Below are 22,361 nucleotides of genomic sequence, written 5' to 3' on the forward strand. Positions count from 1 at the left end.
AGTGGTAATCCTGTCAACAGGCAGTTCTTCACACCTGCAGGTACTTCTACCCCTAATGCAGGTGAGTAGCAGGAGGTTTGCCATGCTGGAAAGTTAAACCAGCCAACCACAAAGGTCAGCTCTTCACCTGCTTGTCTGTGCTAGTTTCAGACCAAAATCAGTGAATTCTGTTAATGAGGCAATTTGAGAATTACTAAGAAAAAAAAATAGTCTGGATGCCTTTCTCTAGTAAGTACAAAAAAGTCTTCTCATTGCTTTCAGTTTCCTGATCCTGGAGGTAGTAAAAAGCACTGAGATCACAGGCACAGTTTTTACTTACCTAGCTCATTCTAAGGAGGTGTCTGGGGACCCTTCGTTGCTGAAAATACTGCCCAGTGGGCAGCAAGGACATCCTTGCCCTGCACGTATTTGGAGAGATTCTCCTCCCACGTGGTTTCCTACATCAATCTAATGGTCCTGAGTATGCCCTTTCTCACAGCCTGCCAATATGACTAAGTTATCTGAAAAAAAGAGATAGTATGGAAGAGTCTGAATAAGAGTGAGAGAATAAAGGATTGCTTCAGACCATGGGCTTCAGACTTGGAGCATCATTAATTTGTATCAGCTGCAAATTTGGGCCATAGGCCTGCTTCAGCAATACAGAAGTACCTAAACCAAGACCTTACTCTATCACTGTGATGGGGCAAACCTGACTTACATCAGTTAAAGACCTGGATCAAAGTTTTTTTGGAGTCCTTCCTGGTTGGGTATACTAACAGTAACAAAGAATGCTCCCTTCATGAACAGTAGACCAGGCCAGACTGCCCCTTCTGTGTCCAGTTCCGGGCTCCCCAGTACAAGAGAGACATGGAGCTACTGGAGAGAGACCAGCATAGGGCTACAAAGATGATCAGAGGACTGGAGCATCTGTCGTATGAGGAATGGCTGCGAGAGCTGGGCCTGTTTAGCCTGGAGAAGAGAAGACTGAGGGGGGATCTTATCAATACCTATAGATATCTGAAGGGAGGGTGTCAAGAGGATGGGCCAACTCTTTTCAGTTGTCCCAAGTGACAGGACAAGAGGCAACAGGCACAAACTGAAACACAGGAAGTTCCACTGGAATATAAGGAAAAAACGTCTTTCCTGTGAGAGTGACAGAGCACTGGGACAGGTTTCCCAGAGAGGTTGTGGAGTCTCCTTCTCTGGAGATATTCAAAACCTTCCTGGATGTGATCCTGAGTAGCATGCTCTAGGTGACTGTGTTTGAGCAAGGAGGTTGGACTAGATGATCTCCAGAGGTCCCTGCCAACCTCAACCATTCTATGATTCTGTGTGATTCTGTGTGATACATCACAAAGGCAGCCAGAAAACTCCCATATGACAATTTATGCAAGCTTTGAAACTTGCATTTGTTTTATTCAGCTTCTTTCGGGGAAGATGAGCACCAAAGCTAACTGGTTCCTTGCATGTGACTTCCAGAAGGCTGTCAAATATCCAAGTATGGCATCGGGAGGAGTGGTCTGAGCTGAGAATCTAGTCTCAATTTTTTTCCACTAATACTACTGGCCTTATGCATCACTGTCACAGCAAACGTCCCCATCTTTTCTGACACATCAATCGACTGTGGACATTTCAGGAGGATTGCCTCTGGCTTGAAATATCTCTGGTGCCAAATGCAGCACCTTCTTCATACGAGCACAGAGTTCCTGTCCTTACATTGTTCCTTATGTATGATGTTTTCCAAGCTCTCAGGAACCTACTGACTTTTTCCCCACCCCTCTCTATTCTTGTATATATTTTTTAGCCCTCCACTAAACAAACGAATGGCACTGACATTCATAGCAAGTATGAAGAGAGATAGTATGGATGAGGAGAAAAGATCGAGGAAATGTTGCAGGTCTTCTTCCTAACATGCCTAAAGGTGTCACTGGGATGGAGACATTAAAAATGCCAATAGATAGCTAGATGAGATAGATTTCCTATAATCTCACATTCATCATATTTCACCTGTTACAACAGCAAACGGTATAATAACTAGAGGTCTGTGTGGGCTGTAGGGACATTCCTGTCTACAAAGAATGATATAGCTCATACTAATTAGATGGTGCACAGCTTGAGAGGCATGCTCGGACCCAAGCAAACTATAGGCACAGCTTTCAGCTATTCTCATCTGCAAAGAATCTACCACCACCAAACCAGCAGCACTGTGTAAAAGCAATGAACAAAAATGACATCGGGAGAGGGCAGATGAACCGTTCCCAACCATTCCAAAAGGCCATGAGCTTGATTTTCAGAAGAAAGCAGAAGGCAATAATACCTGGAGAAATGCCCTTGAGACACATGGGACCCCTAAAACCTGGAGAATTTAGTGTGGGGAAATACATTCTGCTTCTGACAAATAGCCATTCCCCATACCACCTAGGGAATGTGGCAGTTGTGACATAGCAGGCTGAAGTTTTCTGGAAAACCAGCTATTTTATTCGAAGAATGAAAATTATTCTTATGTCTAGGACAAAAAGACCTACTTTCCTTTGCCCTTAGATAAGAACTGTTAGTCCTGGGTTCTTCTATATCAAGCAGAGATCAACATAGGCTCAACAGAGAGGTACAGTCTAAACCTAATGCCAGGTCCTTACATCCAACTGCAGAGTTTTTGAGTGCTCTAACACCACCTGCTGTGATGTGCCCAGGAGAATACACTGAGAACTCTTCCTGAGCGTCTACCTTGATCTTAAACCCTCCTTCAGGCATCTGTGACAGCTGAAGACAGTGCCTACAGTCTGGTGCTCTACAATATGTAGTTTTATGTTTCCATCCTGTGATCTCTTGCTATAACTATTTCAAGGTTGTCTGTGTGCTTACAAGAAGAGAACCAGTTTGTGTGTGGGAAATGGACTCCTTCGCATACTTGCATCAGGAATCACCAGTCACTAGTCCATAAGCTGTTTGCTGCAGGGCATGCCCGCAGCAGTACCTGTGCATGCTGCTTTGTTTGGACTCTGCTGCCTCAGACATAGGCCACCTCAATTTGTCATTGTCACCCACAATCATTGTGTTCACTGACACCAGATAAGCTTAATGGAAAAATGAAGCCATGGTTTATTTAACAAGACTTAAGGTTGGCCTTATAAGTTTAGAAACAAAAGTTCCAAGTAAAATAAATATAAAATTCAGTCTATATGTAACAACTACAGTCCTGTCTGGTTGCTTAACCTCTAATGCTCTGGAGTTCTATACTAAACTGCAGCCAGCAGAGCTGATGCTTCAGATTCACTGCAAAACTCTGCATTGGTGGATTTTTCCAAGCCAATTTGTAGCACTGGAGAGCAGTGCTTTGCCTGGATCCCTCTACTACCTGCAACTAACTACATTTCTTTCCCCTAGCTTTCCCTCATTCTGCTGTTTTTTTTTTCAAAGTGAAAGTACAGATGGTGAGCCCTCTTCCACTTTCTTTCTGTGACTTACCATGTTTATTCTAGTTTAACATTGGTTAACTCTGTCTTGTTCTCCAGCTTGTACTTCCTGCCTAACCTAAAAGTTTTTGATGCTTACTTATGATATCTTGAATACTACAATAATCTGAAGACTAGCTGAGTAACTGATTTGCTCGTGATGGCGCATTGTAATACTCCACACAACAAATCATATAAAAAGCATTACCTGTGTAGCATTTCAATGAGATCATGATCTTTGGTAAGTGACTAGCTTTCTGTCTCTTATGATATATGAGGACATGTTAATAACAGACACAGCTGAGCCAGGAACAAGTTCTTCTGGGCAAGTTAAAAGTGCGAGTTTTCTCTTCCCAGCTTTGGCAAGGGCTTCTGTGTGATATTCAGTCCAATTGGCTGCCTCAAAGCAGAAGTGATCAATAACCTCTGCAACCGCCCACGGCATGTGGGAGGCTGTAGAGGCTGTGCTGGAAGTTGAGTCCCCCCTCCTCTGTAGCTGGTTTTGTGAATATTTTCCTTTATATGTCCCTGTGGCCATTGCTCTATCCTGCCCATTTCAGCCCTGATTGAGCTATAATGGTTTTTCTCTTTCCTGCGGTATGGGCAAGTAAACACATACAAACAAGCAGAGGGTGAATCGACAGACAGTCACTTTTAACACCATGTCTTTTCCTTCCTAACAATTTCTTTGCCTTGCTCATCTCATATCCCAGTGTTCTGTTAGGACTAAGTAGATTCCTTCCAGGATGCTACCACTGCACACTTGTGCAGCCACTTACATTACCACCCACTCGTGATACGTGTGCTCTTGTCCTTGCATCCTGTGATGCCTCCACTAATTTAGCAGTGCATTATAAAAGCATCCATCAGCTACTGACAGGTACCAGAGGATAACACTGAAATCATCAATTTTCCTCGCAAACCTTCCCATTTGTTGTTTCACATCCTTGACAGTGCCTAAACATGGCAACTAATTTTGGCTTCCTCTATCCAGCTGATCTCTTTGGCTGTTGCAAGCCAGGAAGTTCTTCTGCATCTTCATTTGGCTTTTTTTCTGCCCTCTCTTAGACCTCCTTTGGAGAAGGGGACACAGGGTATCCTCAGAAAAGGGTTTCTCTCATCCTAAGGCTTATGGAAGATGTGCTCTTCGATGTGTTTGTCCTATCCACTGATCATAAACCCATTATTTCTTGTGTTTCTATCATGAGGCAGAGCCACAGAATGACTCAAGGGCCAGTCCCAAGCCCTAGAGATGCAAAAGGAACCTTCCTATTACAGCTAACTCACCTTACATACATTCTCCAGTCTAACATTTTATATCATAGATAAAATTCTCTGACACATAAAATTAGGTGTTCAATAGTTTCTCAGCGATGAAAATTGAACAGAAAAAAAAAATCCCTTCAACTTCTCAGGGAAATTATTCTGTTAGCAGCAGCAAAATAACATTCTAGAAAACATAGTCACCTGATCTTGTCTCCATAGGATTACACACATTGTAGTAAACCCCTCCTAATAGTCACCTCAACTAGACAAAGAAAATCATACTGTCACTGCCCTCAGTCATGGGCCCTTTCCACAAAGAGCAGAGCACATCCAGTCCCGCGGGTTGTGGAGCAGCCTGAGCTCCCACTAGTTTCCTTCAGAAGGTTCCCCAGAAGGGGCCATTAGGAAAATCTGCTCTGACCTCCGGGTGACACAGGCCAGGGAATGCCACCCAAAAACTTCTGCATGAAACGGAATAGCTTGTGACTGAATGAGGGCATATCTTTGAGACACACATCCAGTTGTAACTGAAAGATAGCAAGTCATGGAAAATCTACCACATCCCACTTAACAAAGATGGTCAGCAACCATCAAGACATTGTTCTGATAATTATCTACATATGAAACATTGAACAAATTAGAATAATATCTTTACCTAAGAGGCTGGCCTCCTTATGCAGCTGGGGAAACCAAGGCAAAGAGCAGTCAACTGATTTGACCAAGCTTTCCCAGCAGCAGAACCTGAAAAAAAATGTGGGTGTCCAGTTCCCACATGAATGCTCCCCGAAAGACCCCAGTCAGGTGTCTTTAAGCTCTTAGGATACCATCCAGACCATCCTCCATACTTTCCTTTCAGCACTTTTCTATAATTTACCTGAATGAATAAGGTAGCTTCAATTACATGAATTTCTTCATTTTCAGCTGCTATGTGCAGAGAGCCCAGTTATGTTATATAGCATGTGTGCTTGGTTAGAAATACACAGTGTTCTGAGCTTGCTACAAGCATTTTGGTGCAAGTTGAATTTATACCTCATTGATTCTGAATTTTTAAAATGCCTAGAGAGAACAGCCACTCTGTCCAGCAAAAACCCTTGCAGAATCATCACCACAGGTACTTGCACTACTCTGCTCAATCTGATTGCCCTTTAAAGTCACATATTATCCTAATTTGAGGTTTCAAAATCCACTAGGGTAAAGTGTGATATTCTACTGACTTCTAGCATACAACAAGCTATGAAGAAATTGAGTAGGAATGCAACACTTACCTGGGTTACTTTTGGAGGTGCGCACAGGGGTGTAATGGTTTTTGGAAGATGTCCTGACTGGGGTGTTTTCTTTGGGGGAGGTATCTATAGCCGAGATAGTCTCTCTTTCACAGTGTGCTATTGGGATTGGTCCCTGCTGCCTTAGGATGTCAGCCAGAGCCCTATGGAGAAAGAAGAACAGGGAAAAAGACACATTTACACAAAGCTGTCAGCATAGTATTTAGCATTTTCACTTCTACAGTCACTTTATGAATCCATCACTACTTGGATTTCTACCATAAACACAAAAAAGCAACAACAACAAAAAAAAAGCCTAAGGTTTAAATGATCATTTGTGTGTGTGTGTGTGTGTGTGTGTGTGTGTGTGTGTGTGTGTGTGACTGCTGCATGTATTTACAGGCTTGCCTGGCTATTGTTTAGTTTTTCATTCACTTCCACTAATTCACTTCACTCCACAGTTATGTTCCTCTCCATCACTTTTCTTGCTGTCATTAACAGTGCAGATGAACTACTTGCCATCATCTAAAGTACTGCCTTCATAAGGAATCGCCACTGAACACACCAGAGGTCTAAGACTCAGGCTGCCCAGGCTCATAAAGGTTGCACCAAAACTTCACTGCCCAAATCAAAATTCTTTAAGATTGAACCAGGTGAGAGGAGGAGTCCAGTCCCCACACCTCTTAAAATCTTACTATTTCTGCAAGTAGTTCAATAACCAGTAGTGATAGGAGCAGGTTTCTCAAAGGAGAACCGGCAGTCCATAAGAAAAGGACTAAAACAATTTTCTTGGCTTAACACTATCACAGCTGTTAGCCTATCTTTAGCTTTTTGTCCATTAGAGACTTCTTTAATGGCACTGAGGCCTCTCTACCATTGCTCCCCCTGAAAAGAAATGTCACAGTATTCAGTTGCAGCAAGTGCTTTCCCCTTGGATAAGTGGAGTCTCAAAGATTTTTTTCCTCTGTGAATATCACGAACATAGAAGAGCAACTACAGCATGAAACGCACTGTTTTTTAGTGCAGCCACAAGCTATCTCTTAAGCCATAGAAATAGGAGGAAGAGAGTGAGCTGTGTGGATTATAAGGAACAGAGGTATTTTAAAGATGATAGAGTTTGAAAGGTTTTTTTATCTTGACGGAAGGAATATACCTAATGTCACCTGAGGTACTAAGAAAGATGTAAGGAGGAGAAATTCCTTCATTGCATATTGATGAAAAATATTCTGATGTTGCTCATATCTACTAGCATTCCTTAAATACCAAATTTTTGGTCTTTTATGTGACAAATAGTTTGGGATTGGAGTGCCTTCCTTTTCCAAACCATTTCCTCTACAGACTGCCATCCTTGTGCATAATGAATTGCAACACTAATGTGCTCTACAGAAGAAACTCTTGGAAGAACTCAGAGGCTCTAGCAGAGGATTACATTAGTTCTCAACTTCCCTGTACAGAATAAAAATATTGTAAACATTATTTGATTATTTATTGTTTGTAGAGAGAGCAGCCATAGAGGCTATAACCAGTTATACGATGTGTATACGTGTGCACATGCTAACAGATGAAATAAGAGGTTGTCACAGTCAGGTGACAGAAATAAGAGACAGGTACTTAGTGTTAGAGATTCCTTTGGTTTGCTCCTATCATTATTCTTCACTGAAAGAGTGGATCTGATATTTGGTGTTCTCCAAAAAAATGACACTGCTTGATATGTATCTATAGGTACTTGCCATCTTTTACAGTTATGCCTGAGGTATCACAAACCGGTCACCATATTACAAGACATTTGAAATTTTGTCCTTTTGCCCAAGGTTATACAGAAAGTGAGTGGCAGAACAAGGAACAGAAGTCAGAGACTGAAGTCCCTGCTCTACACAGCTGTGCAGCTCCTTCCTGAAGAAAGGGTTCATTCAGCCACCAGTAACCCTAATGACTTTTCTGGGCAAGTGCTTCCCCACTGCATTACAGATCTTGCTGATTGGGAAGAATAATGGAGTTAAACCAGGTCTATCTATTTGGCTGCAGCATCCAGTACATCTCATCGGAGACAACACATTTTCTAAAGACAGCAGGTTGGCAGAACTGAGCCCTTGTACGTATCTTCAAGATATATTAAGCATCTGATGGCCATTTAATGATATCTGCAGTAAAGAAATGCTAAGAGTCATTTTTCAATCACAGGGATTGTATTAGAATTATTATTTACTAGCCATTGGTGGCTTGGGATCATTTTAAACACTTGTAGAAGACAATCCTAGTGTCAAGAGTGCAATTATTCAAAGTACAGAGGGAGATGACTGTGTGGATAACACTAAAACATTATTTACCACTCAGCTTAATACAGTAGAACCAGCTGGGCAGGAAAGGTCAGGCTAGGAATTGGTATATGTTCAGAAGGGGCTGTGTAAGATAAGGTGCATAGAGGCAGTGCAAGAGGTTCAAGAAAACACTATCTGATGTTGAAAATACTGGTGGAATGGTGATAGCAGAGCAAAAGATCATTTGTCCCAGGAGCTGAGTTTGTTTAGTCTAAACAAGAGAAGACAAAGAGAGGATCTACTTGTAGTCTCTCATTAAAGAATGTGAAGCTTCTGAGAAGATAGAGACAGACTGTTCTTGGAGGTACAGGACAAAAGGAAAGTGTAATAAGTTGCAACAAGGGAAATTCCATGGGGTTATAAAGAAAAAAAAATCACAATTGGGGGGGAGGGGTCATAAAATCCTAAAACAGGGACTCAGGAAGGTTAAGGGATCTCCATCCTTGGATATTTTAAAAAATCAGATGGAAGAGGCCCTGAACAGCCTCATCTAGCATTGAAGCTGCCTTTGCTTTCAGCAGATGGTAGGACTAGAGATCTCCAGAGGTCCCTTCCAACCTAAGTTCTACGATTCTGAGCCTAAGGCCACCTCACGCTGCAGGCCATTCTGTTTCTCCTGAAACTTTCATCTGTTCTCCTACTGTTAGTTCTCTCTGAATAATGTTTGGTATAGTCTTGACAATACAGCTTCCTTACTTGCTGGATTTATTTGCTAAAAACAATTGAGGCAACTAAAGTGAAATACGCTTTGAAGGAATCGGAATCAATGAGAGATGTCTCATCCTCTCTGTCATTATCTACCCAAGACTGAACCCCGAGAGCCTGCTGCCCATCATGAGCACAAAAATATATGTCTCTGGGATACATTCCAGTCTATGAACAATTTCTTATAAAGCTATGCTTGGATGATCCTTAGTTACAGTCAGGATCTGAATTCTCCTTATGACCAACATAAATAAAATTCACATGCTAAGAAAGAAAAACCTTTCTAATATAATCCCTTATTTATTTTTCATCCTGAAGGAATAGTAACTAGAGCTACTCTCTGAGCTAGTTGTTGGTCACAATATAACAAGGAAACAACTTCTAATCAGGTGAGAGACACATACAAGGGAGGAGGCTCTCAAAAGAACTGATGAGATCACAAGTAACACTCAGGAAAGCAAAGGCTGCCTTTCATTCTACTGATGTGTTGGACTATACAGTAGATAAACTGAACACAATTGTCAAAAGCTGACATAAATCATAAGCGTATGAGTCTCAAATGATATGAGTTCAAAAATGCCGAAGGGGTGATCTTTTTATGCCCTAAACATACCAAACTATCCTGAGTGCTCACTCTTTGTTTTCTTCTTTAATGTGTCCTGAGAGGGAAAAAAAGACTGCTCAGCACCGTCAGAAAAAAAACTCCACAACATCGTAAATGGCAGAGAAAGTCAGACTTGGAGCACATTGGTTAGTGGCTTGTTAAATTCAATTACATTAACCACAAGACACCGCAAAGAAATGAGCTCAAAGCACAGTGGAGGGAATTCTGATTAGGAAGTTCATCCTGGTCCTTCTGTGACCCATCTAAAGCAATGTCTCCAGTGGGTTTCCCCAGGCTGGGCAATGTAACTGACAACAGACCCAGGCTTAGAGAGCTCCCTCTCCATTTCTGTAAACAGCTCTTTCTGCAATATCTCTTGCACTACGAAACCTTCCCATTTTTCATAGCCACTACTGACTCTTTAGCTTCCTGGTCTCAGCATGGCCATTTGCTTGTCTCCTGCACCAGTGGTGAGGAACTCCTTGCTCTTAATTGCTCTATGGACTGAAGAAAAAAGGATTTCCTTAAAGCCACTGAGGAAACTTGTGATACAGCTAGGACCAGAGATCACATATTCCCAGTTTAGTGTTTTGTTCACTGGCCAACGAATGTCCATCTGAACAAACACATCCCATGTACGCCCAGCTGTTTGTCAGAGTTCTTGCATCGCCTCCAGGGGAAAAAAGGTGCCTCCAATGCAAGCACAGATCTCACATTGGTATCCTCAGGACTGGCATGGACTGCATGTACAAAAAAGGAGGGATTGTTTTTGATGGAGGTGTCTTAAGTTAACAAATAACTTCTCCTCTTGGGATGGAGAGAAAAAACACCCAGACACACTGCAGGGACAAAGAGAATCAAAGAACCAAAACAGAGAGGAATCGTTGGTTTAAAAAGAGAGCTTGCCACATACTGATATTTTCCTCTGTAATGAACTCTAAGAGATTTCGATTAGTGCTTGCTCTGCTACCTGCCTTAACATGCCCATTCTCAGGGTGAGTAGAGTCTGAAGGATCCAGCCCTTTGACCTATACTGTCCTGAACCGTGATATTGCTTCCCAGGTATCTATAACAAAGCTTATATTGACTAGTAGAAACTCTGATCTTCAGAGGGAAGCACAGGCCCTCTCAGCAGTATGGACTTCAGGAAGTCAAAGAGAAAAGGGATGGGTATAGTGGAGAAGCAAGACTCACCTGACTATTTCCAATAGTGCAGGTAACACACACATAAAACTTCACTCCAGTGACTTCTGAAAACGCCCTCTTTTGGGGGGGGACCTGGCTTCCTCACAAATGGGAAGTGGGGAATTTAAAAACAGAATTGCCTGTTCCAAGTCCGTAAGAATTTGGAGAAGAATAAAAAAAGAATGTCCAAGTGGATCTGGCAGAGCACAATAAAAAGATAAGTGGCTGAGCTAAAAGTCTGCTAAAAGCATAGCTGTGATGGAGTTTGTGGCAGAGCTCCAATCGACTTCAACATGGCCAGGATTTCACTACAAATACTTAAAAAAAAAAAGAGAGAGAGAGAGAGAGAGAGAGAGAGGAAAAAAAAGAAAAAAAAGAAGGCAAGTAAAGTTAAAGACTCCCCTATGCTCTCTCACTAGCCAGAAAGAAAGGCAATTTGACTTGAGGGGTGATTCATTCAGCCATAGAGACAGATCACCGGGAAGAGGGGAAGAGACAGTTCTCTCTTAAAGGGAGAGAGATTTCAGTCAGTGGACAAGTCAGTTAGAGGTTGGTCATACATTATTCATGGTTTGATTCTTCACCTGGCTCCAGATCTGCTGCGTGCCCTGTGAAGTTTCAAACACTGACCACCCAAAGCCACATGCTGCCCTTGACAGAGCCTGTGCTATCCTGTTATACAGGCTCCCACACAGCAATTTCTGCCAGCTGAGTGCTGCTTGCCTGCATTATTCCCCCGTGTTAGCTGTAAAACAGCAGAGGAAAAACAGGTAAGTCATTCTACACCTCTCTTCAGCGACTCTTCGAGGCTCTGCTGCCTCCCTGGCACCACCCACAGGGCACACGTCTGACCACACTTTCTCGTGATGCTTTGATCTTTCCACCAGAATGATGGGGCTTTAATTGATTACACAGTAGTGCCTGACAAACACCACTGAAAACTGATACGCAGGAGAAAAATAGAAGGATCCTGCTGCCACCAGCTCCTATGAGAGGAAGTCTCTTCCTCATGGAAGCAACTCTGCCAAAGTGGATTTTGTTTCAGAAAGTGCAGGGGCTTGGCTGTAGTGACTAGTCTATTTTCAGCTATATCCTAAGTTTGCTTGTTTAAATACAACACGTTCAGAGCCTTCTCGAATTCATGAGATCCTTATACTGGAGATGCTGAAAAGTAGAGTCAAACATTTCTATTCTGAAGACTAGTGTACTGCTGCTTCTGCTGCAAAGCTTGAGCTGTGAGTCTTGGCTGTAGGGATGCAAATCTCTTTCTTAGTCCTTTCCACTAGCCATTATAATTTAGCAAGGTCTGATACGGAGCAAGAAAGAGTGGTAGTCCAGCATATTAGAGATGCACAGCTCTTAGGTCAGCAAAAGAGATAACCAGACTCTGCAGTGGCAAGAAATAAAAGCAGTTATCACTTCTGAGCAGGCTTTCTGGAAGGGAATGCTGGAAACGCCCCTTCACAGTTACCTGAGTGGACTTGTGGGGTATGCCAGTGTGTGTGCATATGCATATGTGAGTGTGTGTGTGTGTGTGTGCGCACACATGTGTTTGTGCACAGGAATGAGTGATTACACGCATGGAGTTTAGAAGGAAAAAAAATAAGGCTTGAGGATATCCTTCTATGAAGGAATCATTTTTGCATTTGCATCCTCCATAAGTTAGGAAATATCCTTTCTTAAAAATAAATATTACATGAAAAAATCAGATGTCTTCTGAAAAATACTGAAGTCATAAGCAATAATTATCTGTGGATCTCCTGATGATTAAGTCCTGCTTTAAGAATAAATTTCATTAAAAGCTTAATTAAGTATATACTAAAAGCTAGATATTCACCATAGATTATGATAACAGGAGTGAGGTTTGAGTTATTCCTGACTCTCTCTTTTTGGTGAATTCAAAACTAACATGCAGGTAATGTTATTACATTATAGATACACACAATTTTTCTTGCATGCATATAAACAGATGTTTCAGATAAAACAGAAGTGGCATAGAAGTTACTAAAAAATCAGTAAAGAAACAAATGTTACTGGGAGGCCATCATACCTCTTGTGTTTAAAAGGTGAGGTGGAATCACTAACAGGAAAGTAAAGCTCTTGTATTTGAGACAAGTTCCTTATTCTATTGTATATATTGAGGGTAGTAAATACCAGCAGTATTTAGAATGTGCATCTTAATACAAGGAGTCTGAAGTGCTTTACACATCTAATGCTGCTGTACATATAGAGTAAGTCTGCAAATATAACTATGATGTAGGCATGGGATTTATTACAATTGCTAAACTCACAGTAGCAGCTCTACTCAGTACTAGCAGCTTTGGAATATCAATCACACATCAGGTCCAAAGTAAAAAACAAACAAACAAAAACTGTTACAAAAAAATTTTGTAATTAGAAGGTAAATATGAAGATTTCCAGCTTGCTTTTGTCTACAGAGTGCTGTTATTCTGAACAGAAGGTGGCCAGAGCACCAATGGTAAAGATCTACCTCTAAAACGCAGCCACAGGCTATTTAGGAACAGTGAGTGGCACTAAGATGTTGATGCCTCCAGCAGTTATTTCCCCCAGCATCATCGAGGGTGTTGTGTTCACAGCAAGCCAGAGAGCAGGCTGCCACCTGCTGTACTATCAAGACTGCTTCCTCAAAGCATCAGTGCTTCCCTTGCTAGACTTTTGCCCAGTTATTAACCTGGCATAGTCCTACTTTGCTTAAGAGAGCTACAGTGAGAACATGGCAAAGTGGCATATCTGGGAATGATGTATCCAGTTTGGATGCTGGAAAGAACCAGAAATAGTGTTGTTCTACAGAAAAAGACACGAGTCTGATCAGAGAGAGGAGATAAAATAAAATAGGAGGTCTTGCTTGAGACTTTAGAGTCATGAAAATCTTTACATAAATTATGCTGAGCTCAGCTAGTGCAATTTTTCTGTTGTTTGTTGCTTTTGTTTGCATGTGTGCATGGACAAAAACTGTTACAGTGCTTACTGTATATTTTCCTTGAAAAATAAGTAAGTGCACACATAGCAGTTGCTTCCGAAGATAGCTATTTTGCACCAAATTCTATGTTGTAGGCACAACTAAGAGATTTCAAAATTATCAAAGAAAACTGGACTTTCTCTGAAGAGCTCTATCATTAACATAAAGGAAATAGGACAACGGCTAAAACTGCAGCAAAATATTTATTGTGAAAGAATGCCAAGCTCATCTGCCTGGGTAATGAGACATTTGAGACCACCATGTTATACAGCACACGCAGATCTAAGGAAATGCAGATCACTCACGCAAGGAATAGCAAAGTCAGACTGGTTTTCCTGATAAGGTTCAGATCTTCTTACGTGAAACAGAAGTTTTAAAAGGCTTCTGATCTCCAAAGACATAGAGATCAACCAATAGTTAAGGATATGAGAGACTGCAAAACTAAAGGAAACAGAAGTTCAGAGCTAGACAGGGTTCCCTTGACACCTTGTGATGGAGGGCTACTAATGGAGAAAGATAATTAGAAAGCAGAAAAATGTTAAATAAATGGGAATCAGAGACACCGAAAAGATTTGGTGAAGGGAGTGTGGTTTCTGAGAGTAGCCGCTCTTACTGAGTGAAGTTCAAAAAGAGAAAAAGAGGACTCTTTTAGACAGTGGAATAGAGACAGTGGAAGTCTGCAGCCAGGCAGCCTCTGTGCTGTTACCAAAGCCAGATTCTTTAGAAGACACAGTCAGCACGGAAAGTACGGCAAAAATCAGCCACCAAACTGTGTGAACTGTAACCACAGCCTCACACTGAATTTTCCCCGATGTATGTAGGTGAAGTAAAATGAAAAATGTTTTGTACAAGTGCATGCACAAAAATATATATCTCATCTTGACTCGGCTAGCTGGAAATGGGCAGTTCATCACTGGAAAACAAGACTAGATTCAGGGCTTCTCATCGTATGGGAATTACACTAGAATAGAGTCCAGTTTGAAACAGAAGAAATATTTATGAGTAATTTCTCTGAGGTAACAAATTGGTGCCTTTTTCTATTTTAACTTAATCAAGTCTAGCATCTATTTGTGGACCTATATTCTGTGCCTATGGTAGAAACAGGGTACTTTTTAGAGAAGAAAAACAGAAGCCATCAGGAATAAATAATAGAAAGCAGGGCAAAGAGCATATGAAAGACACATGAGTGACTTAGATAAATACGGCAGAGTGGAGTAAAAATAAGCAGAGCATAATAAGAAACCAGCGGAAAGAGAAAAAAAATGGTAACAGCATCAGAAAATCTTGTATATAGCCCATATGGCCAGGTGTTCACAGCACTCTTCCACAGCCCTGAAGAGGCATAAAATTTTATCGTTTAGCTCAAGGAACGCACACCTCCAAGAGCAGAGCTGAACCAGCTCTGATCCCAATTTGCAAAATCAAGTCTATGGGTAGGTAGCTTTACAAGCTCCTCCATTAGTGAAGAGGCCTGAACCTATCTTCTCTCCAGTGTTTCCTCTAGCAACCTTAGAGCCCAAGTGCTGTGTTGAGACGCAGCCTGCAGCAAGAGGAAATCTCCAAAATTTTAAGAGAGCAAAACAGTGCAGCCTTGCTGGATCTGTGAACAAACGGACCCATTGCCTCAGGTTTCTGTTGAAATTCAGAGCTGCAGAGTAAATATGGCAAGAAATTGATCTATTTAACTGAGGCTGCTCCTTGGAAAAAGGCTGTTCATTTATAAAAATGGTCACTTATTCACAGAATAGAGAATGCGAAGCAGAGACTGAAGAAAAGAGTAGCATGAATAACTCTCTTTGTAGTAACAGATATGACCTGGGACTAGGGTAACTTCAAACTCCCTGACCAGAAGGTGCTTTTTTCTCTTCTGCATTTCAGAAGCTAAAGCATTCATTGGACCCACATGATGCAGAGACAGATGTGGAAGATGGCCTTTTAACAGGGGACAGATCTAGTTTGCTGGGAAAAATCACAGAACTACTTTTCAGTAGCTACAAGAGAAACAGTTGGGCTTTCCACCGCTGCCCCAGGGCCATCACTGCCACTATCTGTCTCCAGCTTGCAAACAAGGGAGGGCTCTGGCTGTCCATGTGGCAAGCAATTGGTAACATTTCGAACCCTAACTGTAAACAATAAAGAGTTTTCAAATTTGTGCATTCTTATTTGGGTAATGAGTGCAATGGTTACTGCTGCTGAGGGCTAAATAGGGGTCATGGAGTGATACTACTGGCACTGAATTATTTATATACTGTAGTACAGGGATTGAGGGTCATGAGTACTGGAAGAGAATATTCTAGGTCATCCTTCTTTACTACAGAAGACCATAACAGCTTTAAAAATAAACAACTGAGATTTCTTGTCTGCTGTCAGATTTCCTAATTGGTTCTCATACTTAAATTAAGAAAAATACTCTGCCCACTTCATCAAAAAAAAAAAAAAAAAAAAAAAAAAAAAAAAAAGAAATCCTGAAAATTGACCATTGTCCACAAAAATGCAGTCAGAGGATGGAGGGCAACACCATATAAAACACTGCTTGGTAAAATTCTTTGAAACCAGCTTCTGTTTCTGTCTAGAGCCCAACATGCATTAGTTTTGTCTATGTAACTCTGAAGCAAGATTTAGAGATTCAGACAAGAGTTAGTCATATATAGTCAGGCTGAAAGATACTATAATCATTAAAATATCTGTTAGGTTTAAGGCATTGCAAATGTTTCTGTAAACTATGAATATTTTAGCTTCTGTTTTTTTCAAGCACTTTTACTTACTACTCTTAGAAATTAACCTAAGTATCAGTTACTAAAACTGCTCATCTCAGAATCACAGCAGCGCCTCTACATTAAAAGTGCTTGCTAGTGCCTGCAAACAAGCCTGACTTTCCAGTCCTGAACTGCACACGCATATCTCAATGCACAGTCGGCCTTTCGTTTCACATGAGAGCGATGGCTCTGCTGTGAATGTGTGAGCTCTCCTTTCTATCAAAAGCCATAAATGAGCCCTGTATCCATCAAAATGTTTGTTCTAACTGTGTTAACAAGGATTTTCTCTAAAAACTGAATGAGAACTTTGCAAAGACATAGCATCTACACACAATTCTGCCAACCAACCATTTGTATCTCTTTGCTACAAAACAAAATTTAAAGTGTGATATTGTTTGTGCTGAAGTGTGAAGAAGTCTTGCTTAATCTCCTTGAGTGCAGAATAGTGCTCAAGATGGGGTTTTTCTAGGACTGTTATGATTTTTGTTTAAACTGTTGTTCTTCTGACTCCAGAGATTTTGGTGGGATGCTCACTGAGATTTTAATGCACTTGTCGTCATCACTACAGTGAATTGTTCTGGATGTTATACTTAACTCCAATTGACATAGCCTCAAAAAGATATAAATATCTGACTACATTCTGTTCACTCTGTTTTTTATTCTTCACTGTTACTCAGCAGTAGTTCTCAGAGGCAAACAAAGACAAACTATTCCACACCACATATTTACATTCTGTTTAGATTTTAGATAGCACTATTCCTTAGAATGATGTAGACTGATGTAGACCTTATCTGCTGGAAATGCACTTCATAATATTTAAGCCATTGTGCAATGTTGATCAAGTTCAGGTAGCACATCTCCAAAAGGTATAATCTTTTACCAGCTATCATATTATAGAAGTCAATCAATTCCTTAAAATGCACTGAAAGTCAAGCTTTCCAAGCACTCAATCTGCCATTCATACTTACACACATAGGTGAATCATTTTACCAGAACTTATCTAAATAAAGAAAAGCAAGCATCAAAGAAATGAAAACATCAGGAATAATTTAGACAAGTCTGGCAACACTGTCTCTGATTTCAAAGGGTGTAGGATCCAACTCTGCAACATGCTGGAGCTACAGCAAAAGTAACATATGGGCATCAGTGTCAAATTTCCAAATTCAGTGTGAAGATAAGACTGCATGGTTGCTATAAATGGGCACAGTTGTCTTGAAACCAAAAGAGCTGGGCAATTGTGGAAGAAGCCATTATTTAAGAAAATATGAAAAATAATCTATTTCCTGACTAAGCTGCTTTCAAGATATATTTTGCACAGATATAAGTGACCTCAGAATACTACAATGCTTTTAACAGTGCATAGTTATTTTTTCACAGCAGTGGCATTTGTGTTAGAAAACATGGGCTAGACCCTCAGCAAATGTAAAGCAACATTACTTTTTGGCCTCATTAAAAATGTGACAATTTACACCCACCAGAATGGATGTGTGTAGTCATATTAAAAAGGGAGACTAAATAAAACAGATCTCACCAAACAAATAAAAATTGTGACACTTTTTCATTTCTTTTTCTGTGTAAAAAATAATGTTCCTACAGTTAGACTGCTAACTCCATTTGAAGTTCAGCCTTAAACATATAGTTTAGGGCTTTGTTTGTTTTGATTAAAAGTTTTTAATTAAAATTATTTAAATTAAGCATGAGCTGCAAGAGATAGGTACTCTTCCCATCAGTGTGCTACCAACTGCTCTTATAAAGAAACTCTTCATCAGTTTATATGTTTAGATGTGGGAACCTCTTGGACTCCCACCATACGAGAAGCACACATCATTTGGAGGGACTTTTTCACCAAAAATAAGTGTGAGCTGCAAAAGTGCATGCATTTGTCTGAAAGGAGAAGTATTATGGAAGCCCGAGCTTTAGCTTTTAAACAGGACTTTCTTAACACATTTGAACTATTTTATCTAATGAAAAGCATTAAAACAAAAACACATAAAATAATTGCAAATAGGATATCAAACTACTTCCCTAGTAGACAGGTAGAAGAAACAGGCTAGTAGCCTGAGTTATCTTGATTTAAGGGGGGGGGGGAATTCCCTTATATTACTTCTTTCCCCAAATACCCTTTGGGACTGCAAGGCAAGGGGGCTTGCCTGGAGGACATAGAGCAATTTCCTTGGCAGTTTTAAAACTTCTCCCTGGTGGATCCAGGGAGTGCCTCTCATCAGGAGAATTCAGGGCCAAGTGGAGAAGTATCCCCGGAATTTGGAGCTTCTCTGTTGCACCTCGAGATGATTAGCGGGAGCCGGCCGGGGAGGGCAGGGAGTCGGGAAGGGCAGCAGGGACTGGGAGGAGGCAGCTCCGCGGAGAGGGGCGGCAGCAAGCGCGCTGCTGCGCGGACCGGTGCGGGACGCGGCGGAGCTGTCCGCGGCGCCGGTGCTGAAGCGGGCCCGACCCACTCACGGCACAGCGCTGTGTACGGTGCCGGGGAAGGAAGTAGGAGAAGGTCCCACGGTGCTTCCCTGAGGATGGAAGGGCTTGAGGTGCACCAGGATGGGCCCCTGGACGGGCAGTGCAGAGGGATCCTTGGCAGGGAAGTGGGAAGGGGCCTGGAGGGGAGGTCTCAGAGCGAGGTATCTGGACAGATGGTGCAGAGGGGAAACCCTTGGACAGATGGTGAAAAAGGATAACCCCTGGACAGATGGTGCAAAGGGGAACACCTGGTGAGATTGGGAAGGAGTACCCATGGGCAAGTGGTGCAAAGGGGAAATCTTTGGACAGGCAGTGCAAAAGAGAAACTCTTGGATGCATGGTTCAAAGGGGGACCCCTTGGACAGGCAGTGCAATGGAGGAATCCTTGGACAGATGTTCTGGAAGGGGAACCTTTGCACAGACAATGCGAAGGGAAAACCTTTGGTCAAGAGAGTGTCCCTAGACACAAGGGGTGCTGGAAGAGGGGGGAGGATCGCACCTGTGTATGTTCATCTCCCGGGGCGGGCGCCGTGCCTTGTCGTAGGCCACCTTGGCGAAGACCCCAGCGATGAGCACAAAGGCGATGGCCCCACATGAGATGTATACGGTGGCATTGGTGCTGTCCTTGTCCGGGTCGTACTTGTTGGCATCTCCGTCAGCGCCGTTGCTGCCGTCGGCAGGCAGCGCACCGCTGGAGGTGGTGGGGTGGGCCCACTCGGGGCTCTTGTAGTTGCGACACAGGCTCTGGTTGAGCTTCTCGGCGCGCTTGTTGCAGCAGAAACGGTAGAAGCAGGTGCCGCAGCAGTAGCGGAACCCCGTAAGGCTGTTGTTGCACTCGAACTCCTTGTCCCACTGCCCGCTCACGTCGTAGTACCCCCAGCACGTCTCGTGCGCTGGGGCCGAGGACCCGCCGCCGCCCCCGCCGCCGGGGGGCGTCCTCCCTCCGCCCGCGCCCTTGCCGCGCCCGGGCAGCGCCGTGGGGGCGGCCGCCCCCGGACCCGGCAGCGTCTGGTTGAGGAGCTCCTTGCCCGGCTTGGGGGTGCGCCGCGGCGCCGCCGCCCCCTGGGTCCGGTTGCCCTTGGCGCGGGGGGGCCCGGCCGCCTGCGCGGCCAGCAGCAGCGCCAGGAGCTGCAGGGAGAGCAGGAGGAGCGGCAGCAGCAGGTGCCGCGGCCCCATGGCGGGGGCGAAGCGGGGGGAGCCGCGGGGCGGCCGAAGCGGCGCGGCGCGGCGCGGCGCGGCGCGGGGGCGGCGGCGGCGCGGGGCTCAGCGGCCGCGGCGCTGCCCCATCGGGGGCCGGTCCCGCTGCCCGCGCGCGGCTCTTCAGCGGCGGCTGCCCGGCGCCGAGCGCTTCATGCCGGCGCGGAGCGAGCGGCGGAGCCCGGCGGAGCGGGGCTCGAGGCTGCGGGGTCCCGTGCCGGCCGGTGCTCCTCCGGCGAGGGGCTGCGAGAGACGGGGAGAGGGTCAGAGCGCGCCGCGCCCCGGGGCAGCCCGGCCCGCCCCCGCCCGCCCGCCCCCCGCCCACGGCCTTACCATGCCGGAGCGGGACTGCAGCGGGGCCGCGGCGCCGCGGAGCAGGCGGGCTGCCCGCGCTCCTCGCGGAGGCGGGGGCGGAGCGGCGCGGAGCCGGGCGCGGAGCAGGGGCGGGCGCCGAGCAGAAGCCGAGCCGAGCCGCGCCGCGCCGCGCCGTGCCGGGCGCTCCGGATTAGGCCCGCCCACCGCTGCCAAGCTCGCTCCTTACATCACTCCGGGCCGGCGTCACCGCACGCGGGGCGCCGTTCCATGAACACGCCGAGCAGGGCCGGGCCGGGCCAAGCCATCGCCCCCGGCACCCCCTCGGCCCGCCCGGGGCAGCGCGCACCGGACCGCGCCGCCCCGCGGCCCCGCCTGCCCGAGCGGGCTGCGAGGGTGTGCGCGCTCTGGTGCCTCTAAGTGTGCGTGCCTTATGGTTCCTGTAGGTCTACACAGGCGTGTGCAGGAGCGGTGGTCCCCATGAGCATGTGCGAGGTATGGTGCATGGAGATACGGTCCTACAGATGTGTGCAGGGGGTATGATCCCTATGGATGGGTGTGCTGTGTAGTCCCTGTAGACATGCATGGATTCTGGTCCTTACAGAGGGGTTCAGGGAGTGCAGTCCCTCTGAGTCAGTAATCTGTATGGTTCCCATAAGTGTCTGTGGGGTAATGGACCCTACAGGGCCATGGTGGGGGGAATGGTCCCTATTGATGTGTACAGCGGATTTGGTCCCTATAGGTGTATGTAGTAAGTATTGTCCTATAGGTATCCATGAGGTTATGGTCCCTGTAAATGCATGCAGGAAATTTAGTCCCTATGGATGTCTGAGGACTAAAAAATCTGTGTAAGTGTGTATGAGAGTTATGGATTCTATGAATGTATTCAGGGATATGGTCTCTATCAGAGTGTATGGTCCCTGTGGATGTGGGTGAGCAGATTCTGTAGGTGTTTGCAGGCTGTTGGAGCAGGTGGACCCTATAGACCCATGTGGGCTGCAATGGTTGATGGGGCCTGGGTATACAAGCAGGTCTGGCCCAGGCAGCTCAGGACGTAAAGCTCCCTTGCCTCCTCTGAGAGGTTTCTGGCCCAGGCAGTGCCTGAAACATAGTCTGAGTGCTGGACAGTTGTTACCCACAGGCCTGTTGGGCCATGCTGCTGGCCACAGCCATGTTGCCCCATCATCCTGCAACTCTCCCCCTCCCCCCCCCCACTACTGACAGAGAGGTGCCTCCCAGACTCTCCTGGGATTGCTGTGCTTCACCAGGGCTGTTGGCATCTGGCAGCATGCTGCCTCAAGCCCAGCTGTGTCCTGGTTCCTTGCTGCAAGGGCTCTGACATTGCCCTCAGGTCAGGAGGAGAAGGCAGCACCTACCCTAACCTGCCCTATACCCTTCCCACTGCTTCTGATCAGCTCTCTTCTGAGGTGACTCAGGTTGTGCCTTAGGAATAGACTAACAATTCCCTGGGCTAGCTATACCCGTAGTGACAGAGCCACAGCCACCACAGGTTTATTAAGGGAGGTCTGAGCCTCCCCTACAGGAGCAGAAGGTTTCACTGCTGTGAGCCGCTGGGCCCTCATGCCTGCATTTCCTCAAAGTTCTGGTGCTTCCCCTGTGTCTGACTGCAAACTAAACTAAAGCCTTTACAAATATTTTCTGAAGACATACAAGGTGTTGCCAGCAGTAAGGACACACAGAGGACAGAGAGGAATCATAGTAAAGAAGAGCACATAGAGACTAGAACTGAAGTGATACCCTCTAGCTGTAGACAAGCAGTCATCGGGAGAGCAGGGCAGGGGAAGGAACCAGTGGAAAGCGGAAAACATCCCTGAAAATCTCCTGATCTTTACCTCACACCTTGTGAAACATTTCC

The 22,361-nt window shown here is 44.6% G+C and overlaps 1 protein-coding gene across 1 annotated transcript in view; it reads right to left on the bottom strand.

Moving 5' to 3' along the window:
- Positions 1–20,152, bottom strand: part of SHISA6 (shisa family member 6) — a 249,510-nt gene extending 229,358 nt beyond the window's left edge. The window contains exons 1-2 of the mRNA XM_062591839.1: positions 19,476–20,152; positions 5,963–6,123 (exon numbers count right to left, since the gene is read on the bottom strand). Coding sequence (XP_062447823.1) covers positions 5,963–6,123; positions 19,476–20,152 — 838 coding nt within the window. The remainder of the gene's footprint in view (positions 1–5,962; positions 6,124–19,475) is intronic.
- Between the last annotated feature and the right edge of the window lie 2,209 nt (positions 20,153–22,361).

The sequence above is a fragment of the Rhea pennata genome, chromosome 19 (assembly GCF_028389875.1).
Source record: "Rhea pennata isolate bPtePen1 chromosome 19, bPtePen1.pri, whole genome shotgun sequence".
In the NCBI taxonomy this organism is placed as follows: Eukaryota; Metazoa; Chordata; class Aves; order Rheiformes; family Rheidae; genus Rhea; species Rhea pennata.